The sequence below is a fragment of the Fundulus heteroclitus genome, chromosome 19 (genome assembly GCF_011125445.2).
Source record: "Fundulus heteroclitus isolate FHET01 chromosome 19, MU-UCD_Fhet_4.1, whole genome shotgun sequence".
In the NCBI taxonomy this organism is placed as follows: domain Eukaryota; kingdom Metazoa; phylum Chordata; class Actinopteri; order Cyprinodontiformes; family Fundulidae; genus Fundulus; species Fundulus heteroclitus.
The window spans coordinates 12,293,429-12,307,359 of record NC_046379.1 but is presented as its reverse complement, the minus strand read 5'-3'; the positions used below and the strand labels follow the sequence as shown (position 1 = coordinate 12,307,359).

The 13,931-nt window shown below is 38.9% G+C and overlaps 1 protein-coding gene across 19 annotated transcripts in view; it reads right to left on the bottom strand.

Annotated features, from left to right (window-relative positions):
• LOC105938374 (ryanodine receptor 3) overlaps nt 1–13,931 on the bottom strand; it is a 144,114-nt gene that overhangs the window by 114,762 nt on the left and 15,421 nt on the right. For all 19 annotated transcript variants that reach the window (XM_036150729.1, XM_036150737.1, XM_036150734.1 and 16 more), the window contains exon 2: nt 158–277. In XM_036150729.1, the coding sequence (XP_036006622.1) occupies nt 158–277 (120 nt within the window). The remainder of the gene's footprint in view (nt 1–157; nt 278–13,931) is intronic.

The window sequence follows — 13,931 nt, the reverse complement described above, 5'->3', positions numbered from 1 at the left end:
GGGTTTATTACGTAAATGCAATGAAAAGAAATTTAATCAAATTAAGAGCATGAAACTGAGCAGAGCTGCCTTACTTCAGTAACACAGATCTGGGTTCGACCAAATGTTCTTGTTTTGTTTTTCAGATTCAAATGGTGCACACACTGGATCAGCCTACCTTCGCCTCAGATGTGGGCTCCAGGTAACATAGGCGGTTGCCCAGCCCTTCAGCAGCCAGGCAGAACTTTCGATTCTCTTTCTGGATGCAGGCCACGCACTGGAGAACCACTTCATCATCCTGTCAAGACAAAACTGATTTCAGTCTGAACCTCTGTGCAAAAAAAAAAAAGAAAAAGAAAAAAAAAGAAATGTGTTTGTTTGTGTGTGGGTGTCACATCCTGAGAGAAACCACATTCACCCACACACATGCCAATTCTAGCTCATCGATCAGGGGAGATTCTTGAACGCTGCTGGTTTGTGAGTAAAGAGGTTGTTCCCAATAGTGGTTAAAAAAAGAAAAGAAAACAGCAGGAGACGGAAGCCAAAACAGACATCTAAAAATACTCTAAACGGATGATGGTTGAATTGAAACCAAAACTTACTGCATGTAGTCCAGAGCAAGGGAAACAAATTACATAGCGGCGGAATATGATTCAGCTGAATATAATACTACCAGGAGGAAGTTGAGCTTTTGATAATCAACTTTTTCAATTAATTTACTCCATTAAAATGTAAGTCAAAGGTTGTAATTACTAACCCCAACCCCTTCCAGACAAAATGTATGTCTTTAACAATATTGCTACACTTTACCATTCTAGTTGTAAAGTATAAAAAAACACAATGAGAATTCAGGTTAGTATCCTGAGCTGGTAATAGAGGTACTTAAATGACATGAGCTCCATAAACAAGCCCTGGTGGTAAATAATAAATCCAAACCCTTTAAAAAACCTTCATTAATATTATTAATTTCATTAATTATATCTTTGTGACCCGACGTTAAAACGGGGCCAAGAGAATCGTCCAAGACAAACTCACACATACCCGCACGTCAAGACGGAAAAACAGCTTCTTCCCAACAGATGAGAAACTGTTAAATGGACTGTGGTGCTATAAACACACACACACCTCATGTCCATACACCATAATCCCCACATGCATACATTCCTCCTGCTTGTAAGTGCGATATATCCAGTATATGATGAGGATATGTGCATTTTATTCCGTAGCACTTACGTTTTCCTCTTAATACCGATGTCTCTGCCACATTTATTTATAATTATTCATGCACAGTAGCCTGTTTTCATTTACAGATACTTGTTTACCCTCATTTGTCACTGTTCATAACCTTCCCTGATGTTCACTTTCTCAACTGCAACTTGTTTATCTTTCCCACATAGGTGCAAGCTCTTTAATGACTCTTAAGCTGCATTGTTATAAATAAAATAAGTCATTGTTCAATCTAATGACTTATTTTTACTAACTTGTTATTGGGCTGCGTGAGCATCCATTGAGACTGTAAGTTGGGTGCTGCGTTTCGATTAATGAAGAGAATAAATTAAATTCTGAAATAATTAATACGATTTTTTTTTAAAAACACGCTCACTTTCTTTTGGGTTTCCCAGGTTTAACAACAAACATCTGACGCCACTGCTGTCTACTTAACTGCGTTTTAAGCTTTGGCCTTGCAAATGCTGAACTGGACATAGTTACTCCTCAGTACAGCAGAGCAAAGCAGAAATTTGCTGATATCGGCTGCTGTGGGATAGCGTGGGGAGAGGGGGGGGGGGGTCTTCTGCACAATTGCCAGCTCCATTATTTAATGCGAGGGAATTGTGCTGAGAGCTGTGTGCAGCGGCAGTAGTGGTAGTAACTGTAGAGCACTCTTTTATAGCGATACATTGCAGCACGCTGCGTTTGCGGCACACAGTCGCAAAACGAGAAGACTAGCTCTGGAAAGCACAAGGAGTTCATGCCTGCAGAAGCGTTCAATGAAAATCACTATGACAAGCCTCGGGGCCATTACAACCACGTGGCCTGTGTGTTGTGCATTAATGCACATGTGGGTATTAGATGAAGTTTAAACAGTTTTGGTTTTATTTTCTTAGTCAATCTGGAACATAGTGCTTTTGAGATCTTTACCTTCAAATGTGTGTATCAAAAGTTTTTTTTTCTCCTTGAATTAATGAAGATATAAAGGCTTAATCACTAGCAATAAAAATATGAAGACAATATTAGATACTTTGTTGGTAATGCGATTCTGGTTATAAATAATTCATCAAAATAGTAAAACGCGTTGTGTAAAACTCTTGAGACCTTTGTTCATATCTGTTTTTGTTGCAGTTGTTTAAGTTTGATGTGAAGTTAAGCTTTATTACACTACATTAATTTTTACACAGTGGATCCATTTCAAAACTTCTCAAAAATCAGCCTCAATGATGATTAATTTGTTTTATTGAGCTGTCTTTATTACACGCAAAAATTAGATAAATGAGATCTCTCGGGATTCAAAATAATCTAGAATCATTCTGATGAATAGTACTTCAAATTATACGTCCAAAACTTGACAAGATCACCAATAAAATTGAGAATCTAAGTAATTAAATGTAATGATTATTTGTCAGTCAAACAAACCATTGATGAACAAAACAACTTTCCTTCTAATCAGAATGCTGCTTTTAATGTATCAATTAAAAACAGGAAACATACATCCCAAATTCATTAATTAAAACTGATAAAGAGTCTACAAAGTTTTGGGCGCGGTGGTGTCGCAGGGGTAAAGCACATGATTAACAAGGCAGTCCTATGTTCGAGTCGCGGCCGGTGGACCTCTGCCACATGTCTTCCACATCTCTCTCTATCCAATTTCCTGTCAGCTTACTGTCAAAGACAGGCCACTAGTGCTAAATAAAAGAATTTTAGATCATTTGAAATGTTAGCCCCTCTACAACTACAACACAATCTTGCTGCACAATGCTAATAAAAAGCAGAAAGAGAACTCCCATTACTATTTTTTTCTGCTCACTGCACTGGGTACATGTAAACTGAAGCATTGATTTCAAGGTGCTTTTAATCATTTTCAAAACTTTGTATAGTCTTGACCCCCATACTCAAAAAAATCTGTTTTATATTTTCATATACATCATCCACATCCCTCATGTCTTTTTGAAAAAAATCTAGTGATAATGATCAAAGTACAACGACAAAAATCCACAGAGAGGAATTAGTTTACCATCGCCCTCGTCTGTAGAACAGGCTTTCTGCAGCCCCCGGATAAGTCAATTCAGGTCAAGTCAAGATTATTTGTATAGCACATTTCAGCACCAAGGCAGTTTAAAGTGCATGATGAAAGCATAAATACATCAAACACATCAAAACGTTTTGTTAAAGGGCCTGTATAATTCAAATGTTATTCCTTCATCAAAATCATGCCTAAAGCTTGATTTGCATGTTTGAGTAATCTTTGTGAATTCTGCTTTCTGAGCAGCAGCCCCTTCCTGTCCTGGAGAACGCGTGGCAATGACTGGTCTGCATAGAGTTGTCATTACCCGACCCATCCAGGAAGTACCTACTTTGACCATGCCACCCTTGCCCAGTAAAAACCATGCCCAAAGGTGATGTGAAACAGGGCACAACCATTTCTACTCAACGTTGAGACAACGTGGCTCTTTTAGCACCTAATCTGTCACCAGGTGACTCTGAGCCCATCCATGCACTGAACGGACGCTTAGAACAAATGGGCATGGATGTGCCCAAACTTTCTCCAGCTGAACAGAAACAAGGTCTGATGTCCCAACAAGATCTAGAGAAACTCATCCATGAGTTTATCTTTAGTCACATTGTTTACTGTGACGGTTAATTCACAGGTCTACCCCAAAAAAATTAATAAAAATCCATCAGACAACTGCAGCTGATCCAGAATTATGCTTATTGCGTTCTCACTAAAACCAGGAAGATAGAGCACACCACCCTGGTTCTAAATCCATAAAAATAAATACCAGTTGTTGCTGTATCAACCCTCCAGACCAATCAGATATTCTGCTTCTGGTCTACTCTGCACACCCAGAACCAAACATGGAGAATCAGTATTCAGCTTCCATATGCCACAAATCTGGAACAAACCTTCAGAAAAGTTGACTTTCAGATCAGCTGAGTTCCTTTAAATCAAAACCCACCTGTTTAGAGTTGCCTTTGACCCATAATCACAGGAACGTGAACCGACATATTTGATGTGTATTGATGTTTTTCACATTATATATAATTTAACGTTTATTACTGGTCTCAAAACCAGTGACCGTTTCGATGTGTTTGATTGTTACGACCTTGCTCAAAGGCCATAATAAAAAAGGAAGACACGCCATGTATACGAAGCAAGCACAGCTGCCTCTTCTGTAAAGAAGTGGCAGTTTAAATAGGGAGGTCTCTTTCGGGATTGTTGGAGCAATCAAAGTGAGTATCCAGTCTGGAGAAGAGGGGAACTTTAACAGGAAGTGATGCGGGAGGAAATACAGGAAATGACCCAGGAGAAGTTCTGCATCAAGATCCCATAGCGGAGCCAGCTGGCAAGAAGCAGCAACTGCACCTGAATTCCAATAGCGAGAAAAGAGAAAACACAAACGAAGGCCACCGGCCGTAACATTGATGTTTCAATGTTTTCATGATGTAAAGCACTTTGAACCGCCTTGTTGCTGAAACGTACTATACAAATAAACTTGACTTGACTTTGACTAATCTGCACAGCAATGGCAACTACTCTAGGGCGACATCATAAAATGGGCAGCACCCACATGGTGAGGGGCGGCGTCTCAGTGAAGGTAAGTGGCTTTCTTCCAGGTTGGAAAAGTAACACTAGAAAACCACTAATATTTCACAACAAATGAAAACTCCATAGTGCCAAAAGGCAATTTTCCATATAAATACCTGTTGTGGACTTTGGAAGGCTTAAAAAAAGTTGATATAGAACCTATAGGGACACATGCTGCCCTGACTGGATACAAGAGAAAACAAAAATGAATAAAACATTATAGAACATATTTGAAAAAAGTCCCATTGATCTACTGATTAAGACTGTGAAGGTTTAGGTTTATAGTTTGTCTTTTTATCCATACTGCACATTTTACTGTATATGCTGCAGAAAGGGGATACGCTTGAGCAAACACTGACTACTAGAATTGATAGTGTCTTTCATGGCTGTTATGGGAAAGGCTTAGGATGATGCTAACTGGCACAAATCAATATAAAAATGTTATTCAACCCAGATGTAGATGGAAATTAATAGCCCTTTATGGCAACCCAACACTTGGCTTGGATAGAACATACCATTAGTCTCATTGTTGGGAGAGAAAGCGCCGGGCTGATTCGGCCCGCAATAGGACCGTATTGATCCACTCATTGTGCTGCTGCCCGTCTGAGCACCAAGCAGCTCACGCACAAACAGAATCATCTCGTTAATCAGAGAAGGCAACTCAAATGTCTTTGCTTCTGTCTCATTCTTCCTACATTTAGGATTTACTCACTCATCCCCCTGTTGTACTTGACTTACACAAAGCAGAGAAACAGAGGGCTCACGGCTATCAATCATTCATAGACAGAGATATTAGGCTGTAAGATGATGCTCTCCCTAATTTGGAATGGGTTAGCATAAAGCATCTGAGGAGAATATTTGACTCTGAGAGATTCTGCCACTGTCAGCTCAGCTGCCTAAATGTCTCTGCAATCTGTCTCACAAGAAGAAACAGAAAAGGGTTAGGGTTTAGTTTTTTAGATCAACAAATGATTTCATTTCTAAAGGTAAAAATGAGGCACAGTGACTGATCGAAATTACTCCAAGAGCTCACCGAATACTCATCCAGGAGGTCAGAGAACTCAGAATAACAACATATTATCAATATTAAAAGTAATTGTTGCAGTCTTAATAGTAGTATTTATACCATTACGTTTTAATTAGGACTGGACGATATAGGAAAAAAAGCATATCGATAAAATCTAAATCATATTGATCGATATTTATCAACAAATTCAAAATATAGATTTTTAGTGCAGTCCTGGCCATTTTATGCTGTTGCTTAGCAACCTACATTTTTGATACAGAACACACAAACACTGAATTCAAACCCAACCCTTTATTCAACCAACTTTTTACCAAAATTGCAAGTTTTTAAGAAAGAAAAAAAAACACATGCTCTCTGAACTTTTTAAAGGGGCCGGAGATTGGGGGCGGATCGTTCCTAGGTCTACGTTTGTGATTGGTTGGGAGGATGTAGAGACTAGTATTAACCTACATGAAAGGCTAGAATGCAACAAGGAAAACTGTTCTTCTATTGAACTTTTTATTGACCCTTTTTTTCTATCATCGATATACGTCTATCGATCGATATTTATTTTTGAATTATTGTCCAGCCCTAATTTTAATAAATTGTGACAATACTGATGACATTATTAATTTGCAGACAATTTCATGATACAAAATGTTCTCCTTATTATATCCATCCATCCATCCATCCATTTATTAACCCACTTAATCCCTCATGGGGTCGCAGGGTTGCTGGTGCCTATCTCCAGCGTTCACTGGGTGAGAGGTGGGGTAAACCCTGAACAGGTCACCAGTCTGTCACAGGGCAACACAGAGAGACAAACAACCATTCACACGCACACCTAAGAACAATTTAGAGAAGTCAATTAACCTAACAGTCATGTTTTTGGACTGTAGGAGGAAGCCAGAGTACCCGGAGAGAACCCACGCATGCACAGGGAGAACATGCAAACTCCATGCAGAAAGACCCAGAGTTGGATTTTAACCCAGAACCTTCTTGCTGCAAGGCACCAGCGCTAACCACTGTTCCACTGTGCTGCCCCTTATTATATACCTATTCCAATAGTATACATTACTTAATTATTTTTCTGTTTAAGCTCCAGTGTCTCCTGTAATAGTCGCTCTGTAGTGGCAACACTCACACCATGTCACACCAGCACTGTAAGTCAACTCTCTCCATTGCTTATTTCTTTTGAAATGTCAAGTCCCAAAAGACAGGAAAATAACAAGTAAAGTCATCATAACTGAATTTTCTTATTATGATTTTAATTAAAAAAATTGTCTCTTTTGCTATTTTGTAGATGACTTACACCTAACAATGCATTTACATAACTTTAGGACTGTTCTATACTGTAGTGTAAAATTTTGCTTCCAAAAGTGTTAAACTGCAGGACGGTATGTAAATATCTAAACGAGATTTATACGGAAAAGTCAATCATTCCCTCCATTAAGAGGATATTGCCATTGCTAAGCATATCCCATCAAAGTAAAGACCTGTGGTGATAAAATCCAGACTCATCTCCTGCTGCTGCTGCAGCTGCAACAGCAACAGCTTCTTTGAGGTCAGATTTGCTCTGTCCTCTTTAGCTTGATGCTGTGCCAAAGAATCTGGTGAATCAACATCAAGCTGATCCAAGTGCTCCCTTGGGAGGAGGCTCAAGGGTAAAGAGACATGCAAAAGGAAAAGGGGGGGGGGGGAAGGGACGGAACAGGTAAAGTGATGGAAAAAGACCCAACCCACATGCACACTTGCCTCCACTTGTCTTTGTCCCCATGTGGCACTGCTTTGCAGGGTAATGGGTAATAAGTCTTCATCATCACCTGGGGCATGCTACCTGTGAACACTATTTAGGGACTGGCTCAAATACAGAGCCATTGTTCCAGGACAGATTGACACTGCTGGTTGAGTGCTGCAGAACAACATGCAGCTGAGAACTGGTTGTACCCACACACTCTTTCCTCAACTTTATTGTATCACACACGCACACTCACATTCACATATGTACAGACAATAGATAAAAAGACCTGGGGCTCCACAGTGCAATTGTAAGTCATCTACTGTTATTAAAGCAGTAGAGGAGAGGACTGGATTTTTGGATTACATGCTGTTAAATACTATGAGGATCTGGGATTCAAAGAACTATCGACTCACAAAATTGATTATATTGTTTAACTGTACTTCACAAAAGTTTTAAACCCTTCTTAATTACATTTACAGTCTTTTCTAAGAGTAAGACCTTTCTTTTAATATATTTAAATTAGACTTAGAGAGAGACTTAGACTTAGACAACTTTATTTGTAATTTTGTATGCACAGAGTGCGTGCAGAACGTGCGTACAGAACTCATTAAAATTTTTCTTCAACGTTTGTCACATATTTTCTTTGGGATTCAGAAGTTTATTTCCTCTGTTGTACCTGACAAAGACAGTATATTCAGCAGGGTTCAAAAAAAGGAAATTGGACAACTGGAGAAAAATCAAAGAATTATCAGGCCTCAAAAACAATGTGCGGCAGATGAATGGCCAGTTCAGCCTGGGCACTCGGAAGACAAACATCACTCGTACAATACTGCTTTGTTTGCTATTTTCTGTTGTTTAGCAAAGACGGAAATACTTCTTCAGTCTTTTTTCTTAGGGAACTTTGATAACTGCGCATGTCAGAGTGGTTCTATTCTGAACAAAGCCAGGTGCATATACATTCACATTATAATGAGATTAATTGACTGTGTGCCCCTATAAACGGTACAGTCCAATTGTTTTTTTGTTTTTTAATCCAGATACATTTCAATCCTATTGTGAAATTGTATGCATGTAAACATGATGCGAATACCCTGTTTTGGTTTCATCCGTGCCGTGTTCCTGGCTCCTGTCATGCTTGTTATTTTATTAGCCTTCTTCATTTAATAAATCATTTATCATTCATCATGCGGCTTCCCAGCCCATGTCTGTGCTTCGGTCCTGCAACAAACCCACCAAACCTGACAACCTTTGTGTAATCTAATCAAAGTAAATACAGCTGCTTTGTAAAGGCAGAAGAGGTTTGTTAAAGAACATTAGTGAGCGACCAGCCTTATAATCATCCAATAACACATCCGACAGTTAAGGGATAAAGTTGTAGCAATTAGCAGGTTTAGGGTATAGAACAATATTCCAGACTCTAAGCATCTCTTAGGACACTCTTCAAACCAGTATTTAAAAATAGAAAAAAATCAGGCAAGAGGATCATTATTATAAAAGAACTTGCCAAAGATAGCATGTGAAGATAAATGGAGCAAAACACGAAACAGTCCTGAAAGAAAGTCTGTTAAAGGCTGCAAAAGACTTCAGACAGAAGAAGCCCTTCACCTACCAGGAGGAAAACAGCCCTAAAGATTTAGCTAGAGGCACAGGGGAGGGCTTCAATCAGAGCAAATTCATGTTCTAAAATGGTTGAGTCAAGGGGCACAACTAAGTCAAATTAAAAATCTTTGGCAAGTATTCAAGGCAAAAGATTAAATCTGATGTCCACAGACTAATTATTCAGTCTTACTGACATTGAGCTATTGTGTGTTAGGATAGCCACACATTTCTGTTTCCAGATGTGCAAAGATGGTAGAGGCATATCCCAAAAACCTACGGCTTTAACTGCACCAAAAGGATTTTCACATTTTTATTTGTCAAAAGGTATTGTAAAAAATGTTTATTTGAAAACCCAGGAACATTTGCCTTCCAATCATAAACAATCATAAATAAAGTTGCCAGAAGCTGCTCCTTTCGTTCCTGGATGGTTCAAAACCCAGAATTAAGTTGGTAAACAAATAAACATTTTAGTGTTAAAGTTGATTAGCGAGTATAAATAAGACATTGGATAACACTCAGAAAGCCTGGAGAAATATTAGAAATTGGGGATTAAAAAATATGTTAATCTTTTTGGCAATATACTTGAATAAAACAATTATTGCACACAAACTTGTGTGATTGTAATGACTGGATGACAAAAAATCACAAATCCTTTATAACATGCTATATGGGTTATTTCATATAATGCTGCTCCAGTATCAGAAGAAGCCCTGTTAGGAGAAATCTGTTTCTTCCAGAATATTCTGCAAGAGATTAGAGCTCTCTTCTGGTTTACTGTTGGAGTGATTCACAGCCTGTAGTGTGACAGCACTGGAGATAGAAGGAGAAAGGGAACAAAAAAAAAACTTTGGACCAGAGGAGGAAAGCTTTGTTCTCGTGACTCAGTGTTGCCGTGTAAATGGGACTGCTAATGCTCTCATCTTAGGGCAAACTGCTGAACATGCTGCCCCCAGTGCACACACAGATGGAGAGAAGAGAGCTAACACGCAGACAGACACATCAACAACAGGCCAAGAATACACAGCAAATTAAAGTTGACGTGCGGTGAAATTTTGGCCTTCCTTCAAGGGCTTTCCAAATGATGACAGCCCTACATCTTGTTGCCGAATGGTGTAAAAGGCTCGCTGAAGGCACACAATGCACGTAGCTCTAGACTGTGCTGCATTGCGAGGCTTCACTATATGCAGGGATTGGTTCAATTCATTTCTAGAACGTGCGCTTCAGATCCCATGCTATGATATGCAACATTAGTTCATGTTCTAGCTCACATGTAAGCCCGTAACATCAAGCGCATGAACCAGGCAAATCAATTTTCTACAATAAGCTCATCTTGAATTTTAAGAGGTTCAGGAAAAAATGCTCTCAGGTTACCAGACAATCATTTGGGATGATTGAGCTCCGCATTCCTGTGCATTTCTGATTTACTAGAGCTGTTTGGGTGTGTGTAGGTGTGAATATGAGAGTCGTCTGGCACATAATGTGCCTCAGACCTGGATAGTCTAATCACAGTGGGCAACATAATTACCCAATCACAATACACTCAGACTACACAGCTGTGAACAGCAGTAACCATATGGGCCAAGGCCATCCATCTTCAAGATTAGACAGGTGTGGTGATCTCTGTGAAACAAATAGCCGGCAATGAAAAGCAGCCAACTCCTACATGGCATCCGATGCTTTTATAGTTGCTTTTGGTTTTTTGCTTTGCACTGTGAAGATATTGGCGCACAAGTTAGAGTGTGTTGGATACGAAGACTGTTGCATAGCAGATCATCTGAGGGGAAAGCTTATACGGCGTATAAGGGAGCCCTGTGGGACGATTCAAAATCCCCCATAGTCAGGAGGAATAAGGCTGGCTAAATTTCTCAGCAGTGGTGCTGTAAAAGATTTTCTAGCGCTTTTCAGCAGTGCTTTACATTTTTTGGCAGTGGCTTTAAATGAACACCTAAGTAAGTGTCGAATTTCCTTCTTCCTTGCATTAAGGATGAAATAAAACCTACACCCAGAAAAGACTTTATGAGGCAGAATTGGTAAAAGCTCCGAAGGCCATTTAATATTTCTGCTCATGTTGCAGATGTGGCCAAACAGTAAATGAGACCATGAACTGCCAGTTTGTTTAATTTCATAACTTTAACAAAAATAAAAAAAGATATTAAAAACATAATATTTGAATAAATCTTCCTCAAAACAGATATTTAATTTCAAAGAACATGCTTTCCTGTTAGCTCTCTCTCTCTCTGCTTTGCATTGCCATGTGCATTTAGCCCTCTCTCATCAACAGGGGTCATGCTTTGCGATTTGATCCAAAATGGCCAAAAATGACCCTTATGGTCGGTCATCAGATTCCTGATTTGATTTAAGTGTGTAGGGCAATGGACACATCTATAAGTTGCCCTCAATAATTTGAGGTTGATATCAGTAATTTAGAGAGAGACATATCAACAATACCTTGTCACTCTCAAAGGTCCTTTTGTGTTCATCCCTGGCATATAAAGGCATTCATGTGCTTATTATATTATAAGTATATATAAATATTTCAAGCGTGTGCTTGAGGTCCAGCTAAACCGCTGTGGTGCTCATGTTAAACCATGGATGGCGCTATGGATAAAATCTGCCTGTATTCAACAACTGGTGGCAGGTGAAGAGTCTTAAAAGGAAGTGCATTCCTAATAAATCCCTAATTACAAAGAATGCATCTTATTGGTCTATCAGATATTTTGCAGTAATGACCCCCGCCATGTTTTTATTCACACATGCACATGCAGGTAAAAACAGACATGCTTTCAACCTCTACCTTACTGCTCTTCCTGTTTGGTGAGTGCCACCCACTGTTATAGAAACGAGGGTTTGCACAACTGGCTGAAGGGCCTGCATCTATCTTCGCCTTTTACTCTAATCATTCATCTTTCAATGCTAGGTGTGGTGACCTTCCATTCACCTTCGGGTGGCACCTAGGGTTACCAGTCAGGTTCTAGAATCAAAAATCTGTATTGTCACCATGTGTTACCATAGTGAAATGTTTTTTTGATTTTTGTTTTTTTTTTATTAGACAGGGTACACACAGATAACATAACATGCAGACACAACAAGACAAAAATGTTTCCAAACACATATGAAATAACCAGTTGATTGCACTGAGGTGGCCAACTGATAGACTAATTATTGGAGTAAGATTGACTTGCACAACCACAGCATGGGGCGCACACGAGCCTGTGCACATATGAGTAATAATGCCAGAACTTCAGTGTTTCAGTGCAATCAGGATGAATTACAGGCAGACTGCACTCAGGACAGGATGTGTTTAGATTTGTCCTTGGTTACTGGTTGCAGGTTACCAAAGTACTTTTCTAAGACAACATTTTCAAGACCTCCTGCTCCTTTCTGGACATATCCTCACTTCTCACTTTATGAACTTAAATTTAAATTTGAAGACTTTATCTTGAGTGCATATTCAGTTCCAGTCCAGACATAATGTTTTTAATCTTCCAGCAGCTTTGGGTGGCCCTTTCAGCTGCCTTCCACTCGTCTCTCTTTATTTATTTTTATTTTTTTATTTTTTACATTTTAATACTTGATTTCAGAAAAAGAAATTAATATAAGTCTTGTCAACTAAATGGCTGAACTATGCTGCTAAGAATTTGTAAAAATGTTATATTCCCTTTAGCCTTTAATTCTATTGTCCCTTTTTATTTGTTTTATAATATTATTACATATTATGTAAGGCATTGCTTAATACAACCATTACCACAGTTTTAGATGTGAGTTAAATAACATTATTTCCACACGCCCTACTGTTTGGTATAGAATACTACTCATTTTTATGTAATTATTGCATAGTTTTCCCTGTCCTTCAAGGAAAATGCAAAACAACCAAAAAGGTAAAAAGGGATCTATTTAATAACCAAATCTGCTGCTGATCAAACCTGTTCAATTGCTTCAAAAATATGAATAAGGTTCAGCACTGTCAACGGTGGATTTCACGCTAATATGACCGGGGAGGCGGATGCTCAGTTATCCTCCATATATATACAATTACTGTTAGCCTTCAGCTACAAATACAGTACTTAAAAAAAATGAAAGAACAACACGAGACATTAATATGTTTGTAATGTTCCCAGAAGGCTAAAGTTGAGGCAGTGTAATTACCATGGGATGTAGGTTGCTATGTTATTGCACTCTCTCACTGACTACAAAATAGCTCAGATGATGCTGAGGGGCAAAATGTTACTTCTCCACAGTAGGCCTTGGAAAACAAAAGAGGAAAACTATTTCCCTTGTCCACTTCTTCTGTTCACAAAAAGCAGCCTCAGTGGCAGAGTGAATTCAAACAAATTGTAGTTTGAATTCCCGCAGGAAAGGTAAAAAAAAAAAAGGCATGATCCTCAATGGCAGTCCAAAGACATCACTAATGGTTGCAGCTTTGTATGCTTTTAGCTGCCTGGAAGTCCAGTGTTTGGTTTAAAGAAAACTGGATGTTCGAATATGAGAGAACAAATCACAAAACTACTTATCTTTGACGAAAATTTGTTGTAGATAAAGACTTGCTTGCATAAGGTCTCCTCCATTGCTCAGTTCACTGTCCAAGCCAAGGTACGCACAATATCCCAGAGGAAGAGCAACAATTATTGCCACTGTATGCATATTTCATATCGCGTCTCGCTAGAAATGTCATCAAAATGCATATAACTGCAGATGTTTCCTTAAATGTTGAACGTTTTTGTTGTACTGGGAATGTCGGCTCAGGTCGGTGACGTAGAACTTGCAGTATCCATAGCAACCACCTTAACAACGGTAAAAAACATTCT